This window comes from Halichoerus grypus, chromosome 5, assembly GCF_964656455.1.
Source record: "Halichoerus grypus chromosome 5, mHalGry1.hap1.1, whole genome shotgun sequence".
Taxonomy (NCBI): Eukaryota; Metazoa; Chordata; class Mammalia; order Carnivora; family Phocidae; genus Halichoerus; species Halichoerus grypus.
In genome coordinates, this window is record NC_135716.1 from 49,160,922 (window position 1) to 49,188,767 (window position 27,846).

The window sequence follows — 27,846 nt, forward strand, 5'->3', positions numbered from 1 at the left end:
AGTTCTGATGGCTGTATGATGGCCCTAGTCTGATCTGTCTTCCCTCCTTCATTCAGTGTTATCTAGGAACCAGGTCCTTCTTTGAAGGATGGCTGGGCAGGGTGACAACAGTGGTCTGCGATCCAGAGAGAGAGTAAACCATCCACACCACAGAAAGCTCAAATCTATTACCTTGGACTCATTAGCCTGGTGTTCTAAACAACTCAGGTAAGAAGGCTGTAATAAATTTATCAAGCACATAATATTTTGCTTTCAATTCTTTACCGAATTCCTTATTGCTCCCCCAACAATTTTATCCTTTTTTCAATTACCAAGTCCAGAAAATAAAATGACTCTTCAGTAAAAATTCTTGGAAATCTCAATTATACTCAGAAAAAAAGAAAAACCCACATTGCATGGAGATCCTTTCAGAGTCCCTGTATTATTCTAATAGCTTCTCTTCAAATGTCCCATTCTAAGCTTTCATGGCAGAAATTTGCCAACGCTGAGAAAAAAGTTTGTGTTGTAACTATTCAGGTCAATTTAATGTGCAATATTCATTATTGACACAGCTTGTACATCCACATTTGAAGCACTGAAAGCCCTTGAGAGAGCTTTCACCTGCAATAACTTTAAATGCTTTGGAAATGAGGTCACTTTTAGTTACAATTCAAGAATTTCCAGTTCATACAACTCCTGAGTAGCAAGAGTTATGGAAAGGACAACGAAAGAAGGGAATTTAAAAGTAGGCAGTGAAATGACTTCATACGACCATTCTAATTATATTCCAAAATTTAAAAATGGCATAACAACTTAGAGACAGATTTATTATATATGACGTGGAGTCTTAACTTTCATATTTTCAGCCAATATATCCCGGATTTGGCTCAAGTTATTCCTTAAAGTCTATGTCTTTGTGATGTTGGGGGTTTGAAAAAAGTCAATCGCTGAGTTACTGCTGAGATTAATAGCTACAAATATGAGGAGAAACAAACAAATTGTTCTTCTAACTGATGCAAAATTGATCTAAGAAATAATGAAACCTAGCAGCAGAGCCAAACCTGGCTAGATGAAAAAATGAGAATGTAAAGAAGCAAGTTTTAATTCTGAATTTGTTATTAGCCATAAGACTTCAGTTCTTATAATGATACAAAAAATCTGGAAGTTTTAAATTAACTAAGAACTAGCATAGTTGCAACAGAAATCCTTGGTATTTCATGCCATTTCTAAATGTGCCTTAAATTTTGGGGAAACATTGTTAAATTACCCAAGACATAAAGTGTTTTTAGATTCCTTTTAATACTCCTTAAGAAAGTAAGAATAGAGTGGTTAAGAGACAAAATTACTCTAAAACCTGACACCAAAAAGGCCTTAGCACATGAACACCATCCATGGACATTTGTGAATATGAAAAGGCAGGAGATATTTCCTCAATCGACAATATCATAGTGATTTATTTGGGGCAAATGACTGCAATTTCTACTTGCTGAAACAGGTACATAAGTAAGGCATTGACTGAAGGCTTTCTAGTGCCAGACCATGCTGGGGCTACAACAATGAACAAAGGGGCTGGTTTCTGGCTTCAAGGGTTATAGCCAAATGACTGGATACATGACCATTTATACACAGGGCATATAAAGGAATACATTAAAAGGTCAATTCTAGTAGCCTCTACCAGCCTCCACTCCTACACAAGGATTAGAAAAATGAATCAGTAGCAGGTGATCGTCTAAGCTGGCACCTGAAAGATGAGTAATAGTTAACTAAGAAAGGAGGAGAGAGGGGCATCTGCATGGCTCAGTCAGGTGGGCACCTGCCTTCGGCTCAGGTCATGATCCCAGAGTCCTGGGAGCCAGCCCCACATCGGGCTCCCTGCTCTGCGTGAAGCCTGCTTCTCCCTCTCCCTCCCCCTGCCGCTCCCCCTGCCACTCCCCCTGCTCTTTCTCTTTCAAATAAATAAATAAAATCTTTAGGGAAAAAAAAAAAGAAAGGAGGGGAGAGTGTTCTAAATAGAAGAAGCAACATAAGGAGCTACTGATGGAAAGAACTCCTCAGAGAACAGAAAGAAATTTCAGTATCATGCACTAAGTTGGAATATGCAAAGTGGGGTGACAAGAAATGAATCTGCAAAGTAAGATAATACCTGATCAAGAAATGCCTTGTAAGTCTTTTTAAAGTAAAAAAATTAAACAATGCTTTCTTAACATATGTTTTTATGCAATGTTAGAAAAATCTGTTCCCAACCACAACTATGTGATAAAGTTTAGATGGAAAAATAATATTAAGGCTTTCAGTTAATACTCATGTAAAAACTGACCCAGAATAACTGAAAGGAGCAACCAATAAAACTTTTAGTTGATAATACAAAGTGATGATACTTAGTTGTCAACTGAAGTTACCTCTAAACTTACTTGGTTTTTCAGGAAATTTGGCAGTTAAAGTTTATTAAAATTAGAACAGACCATGGAGATATATACAATATATACAACAAAATCTTAACAACTACATAATAACCTGCTTGGAGATCTCTATTATTTTACTTTTCTAGAAGGAAGACAATAAAATATCCCAGACATAACAACCAACAGAATTCTATAAATGTTAATCATGACAAATAAGCATAGGGGAGAAGTTTATAATTTCTCTTAAGTCATACCATTTTATAGTAGTCATAAAAAACTCAATAATGACTGAAAGCTATAAATGACTTCATAAAGAGTAACTGAAACTAACTTTATGGCCACATAAATATAGCAATGGTATTTGTTACAAAGCTACACTGTTATTAAGTACATGAAAAGCTACAGCAAGGTATAAAATGTCCACTAGAAAATCACCAAGGACAAAAAATTGTTCGACAGTCATATTTTTTTTTTTTTAAAGATTTTATTTATTTATTTGACAGAGAGAGACACAGCGAGAGAGGGAATACAAGCAGGAGGAGTGGGAGAGGGAGAAGCAGGCTTCCCGCGGAGCAGGGAGCCCGATGCGGGGCTCAATCCCAGGACCCTGGGATCATGACCTGAGCCGAAGGCAGACGCTTAACGACTGAGCCACCCAGGCGCCCCTCGACAGTCATATTTTAAGTATTGTTCTATAGCAATGATTGGAATGCTAGCTCCAAAAATTAGTGGGATACAATCATTGCAGCATACGTTACATTTTTCCAGATTTAATGATCGGTCCCAAAATGGAGTTATATTATCATAACTGATGTGGTTATACTGAATTACAATATTTAGAACATTTTTTTTTGAAAAAGAGTATTATAGCACAGATTTTTTAGATACAAATTATCAAACTCTTACTCTGTGCTGGAAAGGCAGACTTGAACCCCATTTTGCCGTCCAGGTGCTCTTGGTGAAGCTGTCAGTGGTAACAGAAGAAGGAAGGGCAAGTTTGTTTTCTTCCCGTGGAGCCAGAGGGAAACAGTGTTCCAGTCTCAGGCTGCCTGCCTTAGTAGAATTTAATTTTGTCTTTCTTCCCTTGGAAAGCCCTCAAAGAGCATCCCCACTATCCATGTGGGGTGGATGTAGGATCCCGAGGGCACCAAATGGCACTGGGTTAATCAGATTCTTTCCAGAGCGTTTGGAAGTTTTACACAAAACCCGTCAGTCAGAAAACGTTGGCAATTGGAGTTACAAGGTCGCATTCCTTGACTAAGACAGGCAAAGAAGTGCAATTCTGGGTCTGACTGATGAGAATGCTTCCTTTCCCTTTTTTCCCTGTCACTCTGGAAACCACTGAGACAGCGGAGAGCACCCCAAACTGTCCCTTCTGAGCAGGAAGCAACACTTCTCCCTAGAGCATCCCAGTCAGAACTTTTTCCTGGAAAAGGATCCATGCCTTACCCCCGGCAGGGGTGAATTACAGCCAAGAGAAGAGCTAACCCCGGGACTGCCTTACTTTCCATAAAGCCTTACCTCAGAGGTCAAAGCCCCGGACGGCTGGTAAAACGCTTAGCTCTGTCCAAAGAAGCAAGGGAAGGAGGCACAGAAGAGTTGTAGTCTAATCTACACTTGAACTGGGAAGACAGAGCAGCCCTTCATGCCCAGAACTGTCATGCCCAGAACTGTCTCTCTGGGAACAGGGGAAGGAGGGTCTTGCAGCTGGAACTGAAGGCAACACTCACAGCCAGGCTCTGGTCCAGAAGTCAGAATCCTGCACCCTGGGCGTGGTGTGCATCGCCATTAGCTGCGTGACCCTCAGTGGACCCCTAGCAGCTCCGGGCTTCAGATTTCTCTCTCACCTACAGAACATGTCCTACTCCTCACTGATAGGGCAAGGTTTTGGGTGTGTTCCACTCTGGACCTGGGTATGGCATTCTAGCGGAATCTCTGATGATAGGGAAGAAATCTAATTTTTCTTATATTAGGGAGGAATTATCTGGCTGTGTGTAAAAGAGATCCCAAATAACAGTGGCTTAAAGAGGATCAAAGTTTCTTTCCCTCCAATGTAAAAGTCTGGATGAAAGCACTTAAGGGCAGTAGAAGGGCTCTTTGCTCATTCCCAAACCAGACTCTCCATGCCACCTGCTCAGCCATTCTGAGGGCTTGGTATTGGACCTCACAGTCCAAGGTGAGCTGTGACTATCACATCATTGCCCCCAGAGCAGGACTGAGGACATGGTGAGGAAAGATATGACCCCTTCCTTTTAGAAATACTGTCCTAGATGTTGCACACACCCATTTTCCACACCGCACTGGTCAACAGTCACCTGGCCACTGGAAGGCAGAGCTAATTATGGAGGAACCTATTATCATGCAAGAAACACTGAATGATTATTAAGGGGACAGCAGTCAGTCCCTGCCACTTTTTTTTTTTTTCATTAACTTTCTACTATATTGATTTTTTTTTTCTAGGTTAGGGAATAGGTATGTACTTATTGCCATTTTGTTAATTGTTTTCTGGCTGATTTTGTAGTTCCTCTCTTCTCTTTCTCTCTTGCCTTTGGTTTCATGACTTTCTTTGGTGTTACGTTTAGATTCCTTTCTCATTTTCTTTTGTGTATTTAAGTTTTTGCTTTGTGGTTACTGTGAGGTTCGCATATATCATCCTATGTATACAACAATCTATGTTAAATTGATTGCAACTTAAATTTGAACATATTCCAAACTGTATTTTCATCCCCCTCCCCGTTTTAGATTTTTGATGTCACATTTTTCCATTTTTTATTTTATGTATCCCTTAACTAATTATTATAGTTACAGTGAACCATAACTTTCATCTTTCGACCTTCTCAGTAGCTTTATGAGTGATTAATCAACCATCTTTACTATATATTTGCCTTTCCAGTGAGACTTTTCCTTTCATATTTTTTTTGTTGTTATTTACTGCTATTTCTTTTCAGCTTAAAGAAGTCTCTCAATATTTTTCATAAGGCTGGTTTAACAGTGACAAATCCTTCTAGCTTGTACTTATTTGAAAAACTCTTAACTGTCCTTCAATTCTGAATGATTACCTTGCTGGGTAGCATATTTCTCAGCACTTTCAGTGTGTCATGCTCCTCTCTTCTGGCTTGCAAAATTTCTGCTGAGAAATCTGCTGGGAGCCTTATGGGATTTCCCTTGTACTTAACACTTTGTTTTTCTCTTGCTGCTTTTAAGATTCCCTTTTTACTTTTTTGACATTTTAATTATAATGTGTCTTGGTGTGGCTCTCTTTGGGTTCATTTTATTCAGAACTCTCTGTGCTTCCTGAACCTGCACATCTGTTTCCTTCCCTAGGTTATGAAAGTTTTCAGCCATTATTTGTTCAAAATAAGTTTTCTGCCCCCGCTTCCCTTTCTTCTCCTTCTGGGGCCCTTGTAATGAGAATGTTATTTCCCTTGAAGTTGTTTGAGTTATCTTCATTAAATAAAGTTCTTTTTTCTTCTTGCTGCTGTGTCTGGGTGAGTTCCATTGCTTTATCTTCCAGCTCACTGATCCATACTTCTGCTTCATGTAGTCTGCCACAGAACCCCTCCAGGGCATTTTTTGGTTCAGTTATTGTATTCTTCAATTCTCTCACTTCTGTATGGTACTTTGTTACGTTTTCTATGTCTCGTTGATGTCGTCACTATGCTCATCTATTCTTCTGTTGAGTTTGGTGAGCACCTTTATGAATAATACTTTTAATTCTTTTCTATATAGATTACTTATCACTATATCGTTTGGATCTTTTTTTCTGAGGATTTCTTCTTTTGTTTGGAACATACTTCTCTGTTTCCTCATTTTGCTTGGCTCTCTGTGTTTGTTTCCATGTATTAGATGAAACAGCTACCTCTCTCAGTATCAGAGGCATGGCCTTGTGTAGGTGATGATCCTTCTCATTCAACCTTGCCCTAGCTCGTGGGAACCTTTGTGATTGTCTAAACTGCCTGATTTATTCTTGATATGCCCCCATTGTTGAGGGCATGCCAAGACTTGTCAGTGATTCAAGGGGAGGAATCTCATTTTGTACCTAGTTTCAGGCTGATTAGAAGCCAGGTCCTCATGCAGCAGTTTTTAAAGTATGAAAACATTTATAGTCTTGTGGATCTGCAATTGTAATACCTGTTGGCCTCCAGACCAGGAGATCTGGAAGTGTCTCCTGGCTGACAGTTGCCAAAATCAGGGCTCCAGGTGAGCATGTAAGCTCCTTTCTGGGAAGTCTCATTGGGTCGTAGCAAGGCCAAAAGTATGTGCAAGGATGGTTTTTACCTGCTTATCTTCCCTGGGAGTGCCCCCTTAGCCTCTAGATGTGTGGAAAACCTGAAGCTTGTCCCTCATGCTGAAGCTCCACGCTAAGTGAATATGCTGCTTTCAGAGGGAGCCTGAGGTTGTCTCAGTCTGTGTGTGTGCAATGCCTTGGAGTTAGTGGCCTGCCGAGAGCTATCTTTCAGATTGTTATAGTCCCATAAGGCTCTAGAACACCAGCCCTCTTTGCCACCAGGGTCAAGTGATCCAGAGGTATCCCCTATGTGGACTGCACATGCTGTTGGCTTTAGTGAGGCAGCTGGAAAGTGCAGTGGGCAAGGCACATTCCTAAAGCCTTCCTAAAGTCAGTGGGAAAATGTCTGCCTGTGCTTGCAGACTTCAGCGATAGAGCAAGAAAGAGCCTTGTCTGTGTGTGTATGCTGGCTTTAGGCTGGGAATGGAAGGAAAATCTGACTGCTTGCCCCTCCTGTCTCAGCAAAGTGGTGGGGATTTGTGCTCTCCACGCTCTCAGCAAATGCCATGACCACTCAGCCCACCTGCTCCAGCAAGGTGATTGGAGGGCTCCATGTCCATGCTTGCCTACTTATGCTAATAGGCTATGTGGGGAGTGCCGCATGACATCCACCAGTACCTCCATTTCTGGGGAGCATCTCAGCTGTCTCCCACCCTTCCAGCTGATGCCTCCAGATCAACAAATGAATCTCCCTCACATATAATTGTTTTTCTTTCCTTTTCTTTCTTTTTTTTTTTTAAATTTAGGTGTTTTTCAAACTGCTGTTTTTTGCTGGGTCTCAGGTCAACCAAGAAGACATGCAAACCCTCCAAGAGGAATCTCAGTTTCTTATAGCACTTTGGGATGCCCAGACATTAGTCCCATTGGTTATCCAAACCAGATGTTCTGGAGCTCATCTTTCTGGTATAGATCCCAGGGCTCATCTTTCTGGCATAGATGCCAATGTGGGGCACCAAAACCTTGCTCCTCTGGGAGAAGTGCTTGTCTAGTGAGATCTTCCCTACTGTGTGTTGCTATGCTAGAGGTGAGTTTTTTGCAAGACCATGTCTCTGCTTCTGCTACCAGTTTCGATGTTGTCCTTTTATTCTTCGTTGTGGAGAGCAACTGATCTAGTTTTCAAATCTTTTTCAGAGGGAAATGATCCATATGTAGCTGTGGATGTGGGTGTGTCTGTGACAGAAGATCAGGATATTTCTATGCCACCATCTTGGATGCCCCTCCCAACATACTTATCATACTCTACAACTTAAGTCAACACTGGTAAAAATTAATAATGCAGGCAACTTCCTGAGAATTCTGGGTCCCAAGCCACTTTATCCCTTAATAGCCAGATAAACATGGCAAGATTTACTTAATTGGGCCTGAAGTATATGGCAAATTACTACAACTGTTGATTTAATTACTGTCAGTAGTAATCTAGGAGAAATAGTGTTACTAATGATTCATAGCTTCCCCAAACAACTAAAGATGTTAGATGGCTGTTTCCATAGGACAAAAACAACTCCTACTGTCTTTAACCTGATGGACGATTGTTTTCAGTATAAGAGAACTGGTTAAATTAGCATGGTTCCAATTTCCAGAGAACCATTTCCATAAACCTAAATGAAAATCTCAGCAACAAAAATATCTATGATCTTCTTAACATTATGTCTTGATATCTTGTTCCTGTGCTTGCTTACTAACTTCTTTCTTAAATATTCAAGTAACAAAGAATATTTTTAAATTATAACTTAAATGATTTGTTTTTCTTTCAATTTCAAATAAATTGTCCCGTCCATTCAAGTCAAATCTTCTCTCAAAATCTAGCTTGGTTTGGAAAACTGGCCTGATAATCTGAAAAATATTTCTGTCTAAACAGTGCATAAACAAACTCTAGAAATCTTCATGGAGTTTCATCGCTAAAGTGTCTTTGGGAGATTCCGTACCCATTAATCAAATTTGAGTGTATCATCTATGTTAGAAATGATCATTAGAAAAAGGCTAGTCTTATAAAAATAGTTCTGGGAGGACAAATTCAGTGCTGAGAAAAATTTTACGACCACTTTTAAAATTCTAGTGACCATTTTTCCCTTGGTACCTTAGCAAAGCCAGAAGTGAAAAAGCAAATGAATTTTTCCTTGCATTCCAATTAAAAATAAATTATTTCTGATTTTACGTGAGTGCATTTTTATTTAGTTGTGAACCAGCTTCTCATTAATAACTGACACTATAAATTAGATAGAATTAAATGTTCCAGGTAGTCTGTAATGCATTTACAGGTGTTGTATATTTTTGGCATTTTATTTTATATTACATTTAATTATCATATAAAATAAAATGCCAAAAGTATTATATACGCAGAGTACAGGTAAAAGATAAGTTAGGGCTACATGCTGTACATTTAAAGACAAACAAGTTGAAAGATAGATACAGTTCAAGTATGAGAGGGAAAAAGGTATGAAATAGTCAGACATCTACATGAACCCAACGGAGGTGACTTCAAAGTCAAGATTCCCATTGCCTGTGGAGCCTATTAAGAAGACAGATACTAGCAATTTGAAGAACAATGTGTGTTTATTTAAGGAAATATATCCAGCTGTTCCTCTAAGGCAGTTTCAAGTTCACTAGGGGTCAAAAGAATCATATAATATAAAATATAACACTTCCCAATGATAAGCAGCCTAAGGCATGAAACATTACAAAAATACATGCCACACTCTCTCTAAGGCATTTCACAAAATAGATGTGGACCTTCTCTTTATTTTAAATACAAATGAAATTCTAGAGATAATATAAAGTCAATGATAAAAGGCCATTAAGACTTTGAGTCAATATTAACACATATATAATGTAACCCTATATAACTAAAGGTGTCAGGAAGTCCATAGTCAGAATGGGAGCACAATTCAGTAAATAATGCCAAGAAAATCAATAACTACAAAGAGGAAAATGAATCAAAAGGTTATGCCAAACAATTTAGCTGTTCTGGACCAAAAAGAGTATAACTACTCACAATGAATTACTAAATCACTGCAGAGCACTTCGATTTTCTAAGTTCTGGAAACCTTTTATTCTTTTGCAGAAAAGATGGCACACCAGGCAAATGCATTCATATGTGAATATTCATTTGCATATATATGTAAAACTTTTCCTTGGGATATTTTTTTCTGTTTTTCTATGATTCAAAAAATAGGAATATTGGCCAAACAATGTACTTTGCCCTATGAAGTTAATTTCTTCGTTTCCCCAAGGGGCATATAAGCTTACTCTTTCACCCTGGTCAAGATAAATATTTTAATTTAACTTCAGGTTTTCAATTTCCTAGAGATTAATATCAAAATTATAAATAACATTTTAAAATTGGGATGGAAATTAAAAGTGCCATAGATTACTAGATTATTGCTTTTACATGTTCAGTTATATCTCTATTAGATAAATTACATTAATCGTATATAACAAAATGCTTAAAACAGTACCTGGCATAGAGTAGTAATTCAATAGATGTCAAATACTATTCTTATCATTTTTGGTATTATTATTAATTCATTTCAGCTGTCCCATTTTCCATTTGTATAAAAGCAAAATTCTAATCTTAAAATCATGTAAAGGCAGAATTCACATTTTTATAATAAACATTTTAAGGTTGGTGGGAGGTAGGCAATTTCTAAAATTTTGATGATCTTCAAAGCCTAGCTAGATGCATCACTTGCAAAACAATGTCATCTATGTTGATAAGTATGAATGCGCTTTTTATTTTTTTGTGTGAAAGGTTTAACCTTACATATCCTAAAGAAAAACAATGAATACATTCCCCTAATTATATTCTTTTAGTACATCAAGTGCTCATCCTCAGCTTAACTATAATGCCTTTTACTTTTAATGCCACTGTGTTGCTATGACTTATTGACCTGTCCCTTCTTTTTTTTGCCACCTTCTGTGATAGCTGGTGTTTATATTTAACAATATGAAACTGCCATATTTGACTTACAAAAATGACAATTTAATGTGATTCAACCAAACAGACGGTCCAAAAAGTATAATTATAGCAGATTATGGTTTTAAGAAAGCTGTTTTCTAAGCTTCCAAAGGTAAGACATATTAGACTACATAAAGACTGTATTATCCCACTTTCCATCAATGCTTTTGAATAGTCATCTTTCTTATAATCATGTAAAAATCCCTACATTCATGACAGTATTTTAAAAAGATATATTAATATCTACTGTAACACCAATCTTATTTTGCTGAGAGCCTAGTTTCTTCACATGCATCATTTGCTCTCAATAAATACAAATCCACATTATTTTTAACTGTAACATTCTTTGAGAGATAAATGTCATTCAGTAGAGAACATTTACATGAACAACTGGGGATAGAGTCAATGTTGTGCCTTTTATGTAGGTCTAGATATAAATGCAGCACAGATTCTCAGAAGATAGACACTAAAAGAGCAGGTGATGTAGGATAGGCAAGTTGTTTTCTGAAAGTAGAGAAGTTAAAAGAAAATGTACAAACGCTCACCCTCTATAAAAGTGACTTCTGACTTTGTGGAGCATTGCAAAATAGAAAATACGTGGAATAGAACGAAAGAGAGAGAGAGAGAGAGAGAGGAAGGGAGGGAGGGAGAAAGGAAGGGAGAGGGAGAAGGGGGGCAGAGAATATGAATAAGTATTCCTCCAGGTAGAACCAGTCACAGGCTAGAGTGTATAAAAGCAAAGCAAATGATTAAGGACGTGAGGCAGACCAATATGTATTTCTACATAAAGTCAATCTGTATCAGGGGTGTTATTAGTCAGCTTTTGTACCTCTCTGCTCTCAAACTGGTTAACTATGGTCCCATTGGGCATGCACAATCAGAGAATCCTGATTCTATCCATGCAGACATGATTCCATGGAAGAATGTATACAGTTACAAGTTCTCAATCCATATCAGTTATAGAATTCATATTAGGAACTTGAGAGAAAAAAGACTGGAGAAATTTCAGATGTCAGACCAGAATTCCCAACAAGCATCAATAATAGAGAAATCAATGACTGAATGTAATAGTGTCCTCCAGAAAGCCTTACTTAACAAGCTCAAGTCATTTTTTTTTTTTTTAGTGTAAGCTTAAAATATTTTTTTAAACCGAGATCATATGAATCTTCAAATGGTTCTGTAATAAATAAGGCCAACATTTGAGATATAAAATAATTTGTGAATTAAGAGTCATAATTAATTTTATCTTCACAATTATATGCAGTATCAATTTAAGTATATGTTTTAAATAAGAATCCATTTTTATCTTTGATATCCAACTTGTAATAAAGAATTTCAAAAAATATTTAAAATGAAGATTTGTATAAGATAGAATGTAGTAATAAGGATGTATGTGACAGCTAAGACAACTCATGTTCCAATAATCATAGAACATTAAACTTGCTATTCATCTTGACCACTAAGACACCAATTCTACATCAATTAAGACTGGCAGCAGTCTTATTTCTTCCTGCAAAAGCTTTAAGAAGCCTTACAATTCTAGGGGCACCTGCCTGGGTCATTCTGCAGAGCATGGAATTCTTGATCTCCGGGTTGTGAGTTTGAGCCCCATGTTGGGTGTAGAGATTACTTAAAAAAATAAAATCTTTTTTTTTTTTAAAAAGAAGCCTTACAATTCAATTAAACTATAAATTTATTTTTTTTCTCACAGCATGACCTTTAAAGATAGAATTAATGTATCAAAAATACAGGGATATTTACAAGAAGATAAATCAGAAAATATTCTTGTTCAAATAATGTTTCTGACATCCAGATGACCACAATTTGATTGTCTTTCAATTAATGACTGGATGCCTCACCTAATATGAAGTGTTAATGCTTTTTAAAATCATTTTTATAATTTTCATTTTAATAAAAATAATACAAGAGTCACTTAGTATGGGGTGCCTGGGTGGTGTCTGACGCTTGATTTCGGCTCAGGTTATGATCTCAGGGTTGTGAGATTGAGCCCTGCGTTGGGTTCCATGCTCAGCGGGGCATCTGCTTGAGATTCTGTTCCTATCCCTTTCCCTCTGCCCCTACCCCCCCTACTCCTGATTACATGCGCACTCTCTCTCAAATAAATAAATAAATCTTAAAATAAAAAAAATCACTTTAAGTATGGATAGTGTTTCTGAAAAGTTAATATATATCTTCATTCAGTTACAAATAAAATATATTGTTTAATTTAAATCTATGTCTTACTCCACCCATCCAATGCCTCAGTGCTTTTTTGATCTCATATCTTTTCATTAACTCTCTATTGCCACCTTTGTGGTCCTCCAGTATCCCTCCTATCCCAGAGACTTTGCACATGCTGTTTTTGTCTTGAACTATCCAATAAGAAGCAGTTTGCTTTCTCTGTTTCCTTCAGGTGTTTGAGTAAATGTTACCTTAATCATAGTGGCTTTTCCTGACGACCATATAGAAAACAGCAAATTCCCCATCCTACCTTCCAAAACTCCCTTTCTCTCTTGCTTGCATTATTTTTCTCCATAATACTTAGCATCACATGGCATATTATGTATCTATTTGTGTGTCATCTTTGTTTAGAACTTTGTTTCATTCCTTGCTAAAGCCATAGCACTAGAGCAGTGTCTAGAAAGTGATATAATAGGTGATCAATAAATATTTCTTTAAATGAATAAATTTCACTAGATAGTTATGGATCGTTATGGTCAAAGCCTTGAATTATACTCTGAGAATGCTTCAAATAAGAATTAAAGGTACCTCACCTGATGAAACCTTAGACAGAACATAGGAAGTATAAATGAAATTATAAAATAGCATCTGAAAAACGAGAAGAAAATGATAAATTTGATGTGGAAATTGGAGAGACCTTTATGAAAGATGTGACATTTGAATGAAACCTTGACCAGGGATGATTTATACACATGAAGATGCGGATGAGGACCATCCATCAACAGGAAGATGTATGGGCAAAGGCACAGAGACAAGAGAGTTTATAATGAATTTTGCGAATGAGCCAATAGTCTGATAAAGGCTAGAACAAGGTGGTATCAGGAAAGAAGTATGCAGTGAGTGACAATAATGTAAATATGTGTTTATAAGGTCATGTTTGTATTTCATTTTCCAGTTCAGTGATTCCCAAAATTTGGGAATATGAGAGCACTTTTTTTTAAAACATTGAAACATAAAATCCCTATGTGATATAATTGGCTTAAAAACCATATAAAATACATGGTATTTTTTTTTTTTTTATTTTTAAAGATTTTATTTATTTATTTGACAGAGAGAGAGGTAGCGAGAGCAGGAACACAAGCAGGGGGAGTGGGAGAGGGAGAAGCAGGCCTCCCGCCGAGCAGGGAGCCCGATGTGGGACTCGATCCCAGGACCCTGGGATCATGACCTGAGCCGAAGGCAGACGCTTAACGACTGAGCCACCCAGGCGCCCATATAAAATACATGGTATTAAAAGCTATTACAAATTTAGTACCATCTTTTATTAAGCCTATCATTTTAGAACCAAAAAATAATATAGGGGTATATATGTATGTATGCATACATGGGTGATACACACATGGGTGTATATTCATATATACTTCTTTTCACCATTTTACAGGCAATGATTAATATTCATGTGAATTGTAGGGTCTCTTGCAGTAAATCCATGGTCCCATGGATCTGAGCACATGAGCCCGGAGCTACAGTCTAGGCAACGAGAACCCATAAAATTTCTTTGAGTAGAAGAATTACATGATGAAGCCTATGTTGTGGGAACCCTGGGGGTTAGAGATTGAAGACACCTTAGAAAACATCTCTGCACAGTCTGCTAAAGTTATAGAAAAAGAAATTGCAACCCACAGAGATAATAGACATTGGCCAAGATTACACGTAGAGGACTATGGCTAGTGTTCAGGTTCCTGAAGTGATCTCATCAAGCCCTTCCATAATGGGATAGATAAGACAGATAAGCACCCAAACATATCACTGATAATCAAAAATGAACATCAGTTCTTATCTGGTAAAATAAGATGGAATGTTACACACCTGAAGTTAGATGTACACTGTTCTCTTTGCTGTGGTATGGGGATTGCGGTATTTTCAAAATTCTGTATCCAATAGCATGTGGATCGTACTCTAGTTTTTCTCTAAGTCTGTATTTCAGAAACATATTCATCCTTAAGAATGTATCTCTATGCTTCTTTTAAAAACCACAACAACAAAAAAATGTTTGCTCAAGGTCATCTGGAATTTCGGCAAGGGAGTTTACAGGTATACATGGTTTTATACATAACATTTTGAAAATTTAAACATAAACTATACACTTTAATCAATAGAATGATATAGTATATATGAAAAATTCAACATTTAAACACTAAAGAACAAAGTTATTTATGCTAATGATGATTCCTGCCTCCACCTAATTTGTAAAAACAGGTTTACATATATTTGAGTTCCTCTTGAAGTACCTGTTTGGCTCTGGCAAAATCAATGTCCGACATAGGCAAACATTTTTTAATACCACTCAACAAATTCTGTATCTAATTGAAAGTCATTATGCAGTTGTGCACAGGTGAGATCTGCTATCTGAACAAACGCTGAAGCTGTTTCATTTTCCACAGCTAGTGCTCCACCAAAAGCAAGGAAAAGGGTACTCTTCCCTCCCATTCCTCTGTAGGGAATTATAAATAACCAATCTGGACATGAGTGAGGAATGGATTTCAAAGTCCCACATGAATTTTCAAAGGCTTAGTGTAATTTATACTTTAAAATGTCTTTGACAAGTAGTCCGGCTCTCCCACCCCTCTCTTCGATCCCCTAGCATAGCCACACACACCTTCCCTGGTCTTCTCACCAGGTCCTCTAAAAGAAAGTTGCATTATTTTTACTAAAGGATATTATGGTAAGTCTCTAGGGAATGAGGAAATTAGAAAGTTTATTTATGTACTTTTTCAATTTTAAAGAAAACCATAAAAACACTTTCCTTCTTTCTCACATTGAGGTTTTGTTAAGTGTGCAATTATTGCCTTAATTGGATTACAATTGCCTCTAGGCTAGTTTATGCCTTTTACATGATCAAAAACACACACATAAACGATATGATTGAAAATGGAAATGCACTGGTTTTTGGTGATGGGATAATTCAGATATTTTTATATACCCATTGGTAGCAAACAATTGCATTACCTTCCACTTTTGCAAATATTATTAGTGTAAGATAGAAATTCATTTAAGGATTCTATTTGCTCTTATTGCTAACCTTTCTGTATACTTTAATTTTATTATATTTTGCTCTCCAATATTTTACATGATTAGAATATAGAAACAGTTAATGCAATATAATGTAGCTGATACAATTAAACAGAAGTAACACATTAGATTTTTTTTAACTAAACCACTTAGTACACCCTACTGTGTTCATCCTGTATAATTATACATCTTCTGACTTGTCTCATGTAATTCACAATTTCTTCCTGCTGCTTAATCGCAGACTTCAGCAAACACATTTTAGGGGAGAGACTCAGTACAATTTTTCTATAATCTTTTATTTGCCATGTGCATTGAGGTGATGATTACCTACATGGAAAAAAATGAGGGGGTGTCCAAAAGATACAGGAGTAAAGGTACAAGATGGTTTTCAAGTACATGCATAATTTAGATCCATTCTTGTGGGAGGAAATCACAAGGAAATTAATCAGCAATATATTTGTAGACTTTGTACCAATCATTTTTATAAGACACAAGCAGCATTTATCATATGTTGTTTCTCAGTCACAAGAAAGAGAGGCGTCAAAAGGCAATCAGGCATATAAAATCAAACTGGCAGTCCTGGCCCTCAGAGCTTTCTGTGGTGCATAAAACTTCTTTGAACAAGAGAAATGTTAGTGTTCACGTCTCAGGTGGAAATTGGCCAAAAATATTATCATACTCAAAAAAAATTTCATTTCTATCATATTTTGGCCTTTGATAGAGTAATTGTTTCCGATTGTCTAAAATATTTAGTAATGCCTAAAGACATCCTAGGAATAATGAAAAAGTACAGACTTCGACTATAAAACAAGCTGTAGTTCCCTGTCTAAGATGGTAAACAGAGTCAGTGATAGGATGCACTGGGTGCAATAAGGTAATATTTACTTTGCTTTAGACAATAGGGAAGATAAAGTGATAACGACTTGGGCTTACTAGAAAGAGAAGTGATTGGAAAGCTTTTCATGGCAGGCATATTGCATTACCATAAAACACATTATAAGACTTTGATTTTTAGCTAAACCTAATGGCTTTCAGTTCCATAATCATCTTTGTTCTGGACTTTAGGCCAGGGTAACTGTGCTGTTCCTTTTCAGTCGGAATCAATTCCTTTAGGGTAGATTACAAATGACTCCTTTTAACCCTTTAAAATGGTGTCTGTAATGAATTATGTTACAAATATGCTCCGGACCAAGAAGTTTGGCTATGAATATCCTGTTACATATTCAGCTTGTCATTCACAATTAACTCTCTCTCCCCTCTATTCTGAACTGTTTTATTTCTCCTGAGAGTTATCATTGATATCGGATAAATAAATGGAAGTTTTAGGCTAGCTTCCCAAACCCTTCAATAGACTTTCAGGAAAGAAAATCTATCACTTCTGGAAAGGAAAAGAAAAGAAAAGGGGAGAAAACAAAAGAAAAGAAAGGAAAACAAAAGAAAAGAAAAGAAGAGAGGGGGGAGAGAGAGAGAGAGAACTACCCAGTGATCATGCCTGAATGAAGGCTCCTGAGCTAGACTGAAATTGCATTTGATCTGTTTCTCTGTTGATTTTGTAAACCTTTCCAAAGGTTTCCATAGTAACAAGTGAATTATCCCCTCTCCCCCCAACATTTTCCAAGCATGTAAGAGGGATACAGATAAAGGTTAGTCAGAAAAAAAGCTACAATATTTTTTTCTACTACCAGGATAGATCTGAAGAAGTCATGATTAGTCTTTTAAGGAATCAAGTATGTTTCTCCCACCACAGTCATAAGGAAAAGTTGGGTCAGAATTTACTTACATCTCTGATGTCTGCGTTTGCTCCTGTACATGGTCATTCTGAAAAAATCCGACTTTCTAAGAAGTAATTGCTTTGACTACGGAGACAAAGAGCCGGGTTGTGCTCCTGCTTTGCAGTAAGACTGTTGCTCACTGACAGAAGGTAACCAGCAATCACACAGTGAAAGCCAGGGTAATACCATTCTCATAAAATTACAGGGGCGATGCTACAGCCTGTAACCACTCTGTCTGATGCAAATCTTCTAGAGAAAATTGTATTCCCTTCACCTTCCCCCAACCGCTGTTAAGTTCTCTAATAAAATCTGCACTATGAAAGTGCTGTGCTTGAAGCAATGTTGAATTAAGAACAGATTCATGTATTTAGCAAGAGCAGTAAAACCGAAAATACAAATATGAAATATAAAAACCCTTGTTTGAGATTTATAGAAATTAAAAACTATCCTTTGGGTTCACATGTCTTTTAGCCACCTTAGAATGCTTAGATTTGTATTTTATTTTTGAAATTCTACTCAATTCTTTCTGTCTTTGAGCTCTCAATGCACTTTGTATGCTCAATTATTAAAGCAATTGCCACTTTTAGTTTTGTCTATTTCTCCAAACAGACTGCTTCTCAGGCAATGCAGGAATTGCAGTATTTTCACATTATCTCCCCAGGCCTAGAAGAGAAGGGGCACGCGTTAGGGTCTCAGAGTCGGTGAGTGCCTACTGTGTGCTGGGCACTCTGTCCGCTCCCGAAGGAAGCCTTTCAGGAGTCTTTTGCCTGCCCTCCCCCCTGCTGCCTCATTTTTGTCCTCAGACCTCTCTTTTCACAGGATTGTGGACATATTCTTATCTGAACACATTTCACACTGTCAACTGGACAGCACGGAAGCTTTGTCTTCATATGCCTTGGACTCTCTCCGCTCTGAGAGCAACGCCCGCCTGGCACCCCGCAGAAGCTCAGGAGCACTACCTCTCCCAGACACTCCAAAATTGTGTATGATTTCCAATCTCCTTCCTGTGCTAATGAGGGTGTCTGAAATGCAGTTTTATTTAAAATACCAAAGGATTTATACACCAGTGAATAACTTCTATGTAATAAGACTTCCTGATTATACATTAAGCTTCCATCTTCCAGCTAAAAGCAGAAGACATTTTCAATTGCCAGAATTCCTTTTTAGTGTTAACAAACTCAGTCTACTTACTGATAGCAGGAGACATCCTTCTTAATAAAAGGATTATTTCAGTGTCAAGAATATTTTCATATTTGGGGCCCCTGGGTGGCTCAGTCGTTAAACGTCTGCCTTCGGCTCAGGTCATGATCCCAGGGTCCTGGGATCGAGCCCCACATCGGGCTCCCTGCTTCGTGGGAAGCCTGCTTCTCCCTCTACCCCTCCCCCTGCTTGTGTTCTCTCTCTCGCTGTCTCTCTCTCTCTAATAAAAAAATAAAATCTTTTTTTTTTAAAAAAGAATATTTTCATATTTAAGTAATTACTACATTTCATAATCATAGATTTCAAGAAGAGCATGTTGGCAGGTTTTTAGCAGCATTCCTGTCCACTTTCTTTGACTTTTGACTAACAAACTGCAGTGTTTAGTGAGGTTTTTTTGTCAAAGACCACTATGGTTATATCTTACTCTAAGACATAGTCAATTATGAAACACTAGAAGGATTTTCCTTGTGTTTTCTCTAATAGTGAGACTAAAATATTTCAATAAATAAAATAAGTAGGCTTTTTCTTAATGACATATAATACACCTTATATCCCACAAACTTTTACCTGCTTAATTTTTCTCCATAGCACTTATGTATTCGTTTTTTGTCTCTGCCTACTAGAACATTAGCTTTCAGAGGACAGGCTTTCTTTTTTCAGAGTTATATATCCAGAGGACATATCAGTGCCTGGTATAAAGTGGGCTCTTGGTAAATATTTGCTGAATAAAGGAGTTTTTATGAACTAATTTAAGTTATAAAGACAATACAACTATAATTTATTTTTCAATAAATCTGGACAATAGTCAAACTCATGTATATTGACTGAAGTTACTTTCTTACTTGATGCAAGCACTTGTCATTTCATGTCTATCTTTTGGCCCCAAAGTTAATTTGGACGAGTTCACTGTTTTGGATGGAATTGTATATACTCACAGATGTGAAGATCAATTTTAAATTTACTGAAGCAAAGTCACAACCACTAAGCAAGTTCTCCTTTATAAAAGTTACTCATGCCAGAAGATGAACAAACATAAAATTTATTACAACTAAACAAAGTTAAAACCGTCTGTCCAACATATATGGTATGAATAAACATGTCATTGGTGATGATAAGGCAGAAATAGCTTAATGATACAATGACATAAACGGTATTAATTTTTACATTATTATATGGTTCCATCACATGTGTAGTTTTTCTCTTTTCACATTGTTAGTGCTGTAATATCTGTGATTAACATCGATCTGAACAATTTTTGCAAAGGTTATGTAACAATTTAAATTTGTTCACATATACCACAACCCATCAGCCAGCCTCATTCATTATCACACAGACACGCATGAAAACAAGTATCCTGACTTGTACTCCTCAATGTTTGGTACACTGTTGTGCTCCCAATCTTGTACCAGGGTTGACTTTCATAGTTTCCACATAGGGATTTTCATGTTATCAACTCTTTCCTACATTACTCTTCTCACCTCAGGGAATACAGAGCAATCCACTCTTGGACCTCATATCTGTGCTTAGTGCTTTAAACCATCACAATTTGGGACCTCAACTCCACCTAATGGATTAAGACCAACTTCATGAGTACCATGTTGCAGTACAGGTAGGAAGATGAAAGGAAGGTAGAGGAAGTAGCTGAGGCAGAGGAGGAGGTCTTGGCTGGGAAATTTTCAGCCACAAGAATAAGGAGGAAGAATGCAGACATACAGGACAGAAAAAATAGCTGAAGAGAGAAGACAGGTCCAGGCATCTCATTCTTTTTTTCCTTACCCTCTTCAAGAATCCAGACTGAGTACTGTTGTTTTATGTTCAAAATCAGCTTTATGCCTATAATGTCAGAGGTCAAAAAAAGCATTACTTGCTTTTTAAAATATCTATCTACTCCCTGAAACATGATTTCTTTTAATGGACTCAATCTTTTTTTTTTTTTAAGATTTTACTTATTTATATTAGAGAGAGAGAGAGAGAGCACATGAGCTGGGGGGAGGGGCAGAGGGTGAGGGAGGGAGGTGAGCAGGAACGCAATGGTCACGGGGCTTGATCCCAGGATCCTGGGAACATGACCTGAGCCAAAGGCAGACACTTAACCAACTGAGCCACCCAGGTGCCCCTAATGGATTCAATCTTTATATTCCATACTTGAAATACAAATTCAATGAGTGTTGACAAATTGGGAAGGATGACTTACCATATAAAATCAAATGATTATGTCAATATCTTTCCCTTTTTCATGGAAGGAACCATTTAAAAAATAAAAGTACCTGGCAAAGTAAGAGAAGATGACTTTTAACATAAAAGAACAACAAATAAGAAGGAAGGAAAGAAGGAAGGAAGGAAGGAAGAAAGAAGGAAGGAAGGGTGTGTACTGTGTGTGTGTGTGTGTGTGTGTACAATGAGAGATAAAGGAAGTACTCTGTGCTGCTGTGTGTCAAGCACTGTGCTAAGTACACATCATGTCACATAATCTTTGCAAGTCTGTTACTTAGCTATCCCTACCTTCCTTTTAGAAATGAGCAAACTTTCCCCAAAGGAGGGCAGGTGCAGGTAATATTCAGGGACACTGCATGACTTAGGTAGTTGTGTTGAGATTATTTTGTTAGAAAATAGACCAATATGATTTTAGGACTGAATTAAGGGACGATGCACTGGGTAGCTGCTGGAGAAGACTTATGTAAAAGTGTCATTATAGTGTCACTAATAAAGCACTGAAGTCAAGAAAATGATGTTTGCTGGAACTCGTCACAGGGAATGAACACCATGGTTTAATGAGAGCTAACACTCATTTAGGGAGTGCATGTTAGGTGTTAGGCATTAGGCTGTCTTCTAAGAGTTTTACGGGATTACTCACTGAATACTAAAAACAATCTTATGATGGATTCATCCACCACCTCCTCCTATCATTATTATTATTTTTATTATTTTGTTTTTGCCCCTTTTAATGTTTCAGTAAGATAAGGCTGAGAGATTAAGTGTTCTGACTGAAACCTCACAGAGAACAAGAGATAATGCCTGGTTTTGAACCGGCTGATCTTTCTCTAGAGCTAATGCAATACTGTAACATGCCATGTAAGGTTGAAGGGATACTTTCGGTAGCTGTTTAGGCCACAGGGGATGAAGACCCACAGAGACATATTTCCATAACAACTAGTAGTGCTCAACTCACTCCTAAGAGGGATGAATGCAATTAACTGCAGGGTTTAGGCTGCTAGCTGCTGGTAGGGACATTCAAGTTCAGAAGCACCATGGACTGCTTGGGACAGCAGAGGTCTGCTCATGTCTGCAGCAGTGTTGACTTCCCTTTCTCATACATGTCACCTCACCCACCTCTCCTGATGCCCCAACCCTCAACCTTTCTTCCAAATAAAACACTAAGAGAACATTTAAAGAATACCAAGAGTATCAAATGATTAGCCCATCCAGAGTTCTGACATTCTTACCTGGTTTAAAAATTACAATATGTATGTAAGTGATGAATCACTAAATCCTACACCTGAAACTAATATTACACTGTATGTTAATTAAGTGGAATTTAAATAAGAACTTAGAAGAAAAAAAATAAAAATTATAATATGTATTAATTTTGATAGAACTTCTAAGAATTTTATCAAGACACAGTATATGGATGGTGTAGAAATATTTTTTTAAAGATTTTATTTATTTATTTGACAGAGAGAGAGAGAGAGAGCAAGAGAGCACAAGCAGGGAGAGCAACAGAGGAAGAGGGAGAAGCAGGCTCCCCGCTGAGCAGGGAGCCCGATGTGGGGCTCAATCCCAGGACCCTGGGATCGTGACCTGAGCTGAAGGCAGATGCTTAACCGACTGAGCCACCCAGGTGCCCCTCGATGGTGTGGAAATATTTAACTCGAACTGCATAATACTTATATTATTATTATTATTAATTACTAAAACAATAAAATGGTAAAATTGAAAATGTGTTAAGAAGTGAATTTGCCAAAATTCCTCATTTACAGATGTCTGGTCTACCATAGAGAGCTCTTACAAGTTAGCTGGACAGAAAACTGAAGGGAATGGAGGGGCAGGACCTCAGGCTACTCAAACCAGGTACTCACAGCAGGAGCCTCAATCCAGAACACCCCAGAGTTAGCCTAGAGCCTCTGAGCACCCTAGCCTGAAATTATTTCTTAATTGATCAGTGATATCTCAACTTCCCTTTGGTCAGTTTTTCTCAGGTTTGCACAGAAAGTTACCCACAGTTAACCTTTTTCTTATGTCATTCTTATCACCCTACAGAGCAACGCACAGATGTGGACCTTCTCTACCTTTCCCTCACCAGAATGTCAGCTGTCCCTGGGGGAACTCTGCCTTTTCTCCGCTCAGAGATGAGTTCTGCCTTCTTTATTAAAACATCTCCTTGCTAGTGTAGCCCCTATAAATTCTTTACAAAAGTCCTTTGCTTGGGTACTTTCAGGGATAACATCCAAATATTTTCAACCTCAGCACAATCACTGGTCCATCTTTTCGACAATTTAAGGAAAAATATCTGCATTTTCTGTGTATGTTTATATTAAATTTGCTGTCTTGCTTAATGTTCTGGAACTGGATCCATATCTGTTTGCCCCAGAGTCAAGTGCTCTCCTGTTAGCAGATAATCTAAAAATAGTTATTAATTAAAGTATTGAGTGGCTATCATATTAAAAAATCTTCTTGTCATTTTACCTAGTACCTCATTTGACTGATAGATTTATCATTGTTCTTTTTTAAATCAGAGAAAACATAAAACTTCCTAATGTTCGGCTCAAGTTTTCATTTGTAATACTGGTTCAAATGAGTGAGAAAATTTCCAGAATGATGCTTCTTTATACTTGACTGTTTGTACTTGACAAACAAGTCAACTGTATATTCCCTCCATTTGATTCATTAAATGTTTTTATGTATTTGGAAAAAAATTTTCTAAGATTTTTTGTAAACTATAATTGGATTTTATTATGAAGTCTTTATTCATTTCTTTGGACTTTCTCCAGTTTCTTATGCTCTAATATCAAACAAGTCTTTGAAATCACTGAATTTTAAAAAATATTTAATACTTAAATGTATTCAACACAGTTAAATGTTTCTCCTTTATAACTCACATTGCAATCGGCTTTATTTTCATTGAATCTCCTTGGTAATTGTTTTTGAGCATTCTCACGTTTGTTCATTTCCCTTTCTTTGTGTGGTTCCCATTCTACCTTCTCTTAGTTTCATCGTTCTTTTAGCCTAAATTTGATTTTTCAGACTTAGTTTTATCTTCTTAGTGGTCTTACTTTCCCATTCATATTTGGATAAATTTATTTTCATTGTCTCAAGGATAATGGCATTCTATCTTTTTAATCCCATCCTTTGGGTGGGCCCAAATATTTAATGGCCCCTAAAAGATTTTTTTTTTTTTAAAAGAAGACTAAAACATATACGATTAAATTAACCTTGAATTTTCTACAGATTATAACTAGAAATATGAAGGAAGGTATTTATGCCTGTGTAAATAATTTATCTTACTTCAAAGTATTTTAACAAGTGTTGACTGTTACACAGTAAAAATGTAGCAAACCTAGACCTAAAAAGTACAAAGCCTCTTCGGGGTGATAGCCACATAAAGGGTACTATATTCATAACAAATTATCTGACAGACATATGAACACGATAATAGAGTTTATTGGATGTGGGCATGGTGTGGGGGAATTGCTGTACCACGTTCCCTGGAGGTGTTTTAGTTATGAGAAACACTTCCTCAGTACCTTACCACTCTGTCTCAGACATAGCATCTTCACGGTGTCCTGGGATGGAGGGATACTACTGAGTTTACATGGAATAATGGTGAGACATTAAAACATCCTTAAAATCACAATAGTTTCCATGATCATGAAAATTATGTGTAGAATTTCACTATAACAGAATTTACAAAATAAGAAATATATACTCTATTATATCTATCTATCTATGTATCTATCATCTATCTAGCTATGTATCTATGTATCTATCATCTATCTATCTATCTATCATCTATCTAGCTATGTATCTATCATCTATCTATCTATCATCTATCTAGCTATGTATCTATCTATCATCTATCTATCTATCATCTATCTAGCTATGTATCTATCATCTACCTATCTATCATCTATCTAGCTATGTCTCTATCTATGTATCTATCATCTATCTATCAATTTATCTATCTATCTATCATCTACTTATCATCACCTATTTACTCATCTACCTACCTATCTTAAAAACCAGAGATGTGAGTTGAAGAGCTACCAAGCAAGACAGTGTCCAGGGTGTTTGGAAGATGAACGATACTTCAGTGGCCAGACTCTGGTTGGGGAAGATCCTTAAAGAAGTAGAGAAGATGAAGGGTAATTGCGGTTACCAGCAAGTGGCACCTGAGGCAGATGAAGGCAAAATGTAGCAAATGTCCATGGAGAAATAAATGCTCAAAGTCCTCTTGCACAAATTGCTGATTGCCCAGCGCATTGCCTTTCTCTTTTTTCTGGCTGATTCTTATCTCAGTCGACCTCTTCCATCAAACTTGCCCTCTTTTCTTTCTTGCCTCTGAACTAGAGCATCTGGTCTTATCTTTCTTTTCTACTTTTTCTTCTGCTGTCTTTTATCTATACAGAATTATAATTTATAGGATATATGTGGTAGTGGAGTATAAGTAGGGGGTAGGTCACCTCAAATTCTTATTGGTACAAGGCAGAGAATAAGTACATTATGCTAAAAAAGGCTGACTCACAGGATTTAGCACTTTATTGTATGATGCCTTGCATTCTCTGCTTCAAAGAGGATAGACCACATTGTGGTTAATACCACACATCTTAATTTCACATCATCACCCCTACAGTCAACCACCATTAGTTTCATAATGCAAGCAATGTAAATACATATGAGATTTTTAAAATGAAAATAGTTCATTGATTTATTACAGAGTTTGAATGAAATCTTATAAACAATAATTAAGTGCTTATTTAGCGCCAAGGATTTTACTTATGTGATTTTATTTAATCTTGAAACACCTATGTGAGAAAGGAATTGTCATCTTATTCTGCAGATAGGAAAACTGAGGTTCAAGTGAGGTTCAGTTCACAAAACTAGTAGGAAGTAGAGCTGGAATCTGCATCCAAGTTTGTAAATTGCAAAAGCCATGCCCAATCCATGATACCACTAACTTATATATTAAGTGAATAAATGTCAGACAATGAAATCAAATTCAGAAAAAGTAGAGAACAGTGAACATTATCTAGAATTTTACTTCAGTTTGAATTGCTGGAGTTACTGCTATTCTTTTGGAAGATATACCTGCTTTTAATGTGTGAATCAATGGGAGAACAAATTTGATTCATAGGATTTCAATATGGAATTGATTCTGATACCCATCCCAGGACTCTAAATAAAGGATTCTAGAGATGCATGTACAGGGATCCTAAGATATGTATGTAAATGCAGCACCGGACCCTAATCAATGCATTTGATATATTTACATAAACCTAAGATCCAGTATGGATTTGGAAAATGTTCAAGGAGAAGAATCAAGTGGGTGAGAATGACCCGGAGAAATTTTCCAATTAAAAATAGATAAAATTAGGGGCACCTGGATGGCTCAGTCGGTAAGCATCTGCCTCCACCTCAGGTCATGATCTCAGGGTCTTGAGATCGCGGCGGGCTCCCTGCTCATCAGGGAGTCTGCTGCTCCCTCTACCTCTGCCCCTTCTCCCTCCTTGCCTCTCCTCCCCACTCCACCCCTGCTAGTGCTCTCTCTCTTTCAAATAAATAAATAAAATAAAATAAATAAAAATAGATAAAATTAAGTGATAAATTTAAGTGTACACACCACACACATAAACACACAATCTTGAAAATCCTGGGCTAGACATTATGATGGTTTGTGATTTAAAAATATAATATTTAACATGGACAAAGAGCAATAATAAGATGTGTGATTGTTTATGGACTTTTAAGACCTGCTGGCTAAATATGAATTTCTATTTATGGATCACATTCAGCATATATTGGTTTTTAATGATAACATCAAAATTGTTACTTCAAAATTTCTAATCATTTCCAATGTAAAATGTGCATAAAATATCTTAAGTATATATTAATAGAATTCATTTCAGCCTGTCTACAAAATTGGTATACACAGCAGTCCTGTTCTTCTAATTTCTTTCCTGTTCATATTTAGTTATAATTATCACATTGATGAGCGACTTCAGCCTGCTGAGTTGAATAGACTGAATTTTCAGGTATAATTTAGCATTACATAGCCCAAGGGTATTTCAGGAATCCAGCTCCAGTCCTCATTTTGTGTGTCTTTGTGTCTGCTAAGGGGCTGAGAACCACCTGGATAGTCTTTGACCTCACATGTGTGTTCAAAGACAACTATTTGAATAAACTCTGCCTTTGCCATCACCAGCACAGCAGTATGTGAACAGTAAATATGTAAATGAAATTCATGATTTTCTTACTGTTATAAAAACCGTTTTTAGATGTTTACTTAAACGGCCTTAGATACAGAAACAGGACTGTAAGTGGAAAAAAGAGTCTCAAATTTTATTTTCCAAACTGTCTCCTTTAGTTTGATGAACACTAAATCTCAAGCTATCTTTAAATCATGTCTTGGAACGCTTTAGAAAACCCACCTGGACTGTGCAGTAAATATGTAAATGCGTCATTAGGGGGCTCACAAAATAGGAATACAAATACAGCATGTGAAAAGGTGATTATTCAATTTCAAAAACCTTTGGTTCCCAACTTCTAAGCCTACTTAAAGAAATCTTTGTAAGAAAGTAGCATAGCAGAGAAGGAACTGGCCTTGTGACCACCTGATCTTGATTCAGTGAGAAAAAAAAAAAAAAGGTGTTTTATATTTTGGGGGGGAGTTTATGGTATGTGTTTCCAGTAGCATGAATATCTATATGTTCCCACCGGATTAATCAGATTAATCTGATGTTTTTATTAGAAAATTTAGGATTCTATGTATGATCCCTCACTAAA

The 27,846-nt window shown here is 36.9% G+C and overlaps 1 protein-coding gene across 15 annotated transcripts in view; it reads right to left on the minus strand.

Annotated features, from left to right (window-relative positions):
- RALYL (RALY RNA binding protein like) overlaps positions 1–27,846 on the minus strand; it is a 677,252-nt gene that overhangs the window by 174,638 nt on the left and 474,768 nt on the right. For 2 of the 15 annotated variants that reach the window (XM_078072267.1, XM_036094151.2), the window contains exon 1: positions 17,658–17,799. The exons of the other annotated variants lie outside the window; for them this stretch is intronic. In XM_078072267.1, the coding sequence (XP_077928393.1) occupies positions 17,658–17,694 (37 nt within the window). In that variant the 5' untranslated portion in view covers positions 17,695–17,799. Of the gene's footprint in view, positions 1–17,657; positions 17,800–27,846 lie in introns of those variants that run through there. 15 annotated transcript variants of the gene reach the window in all.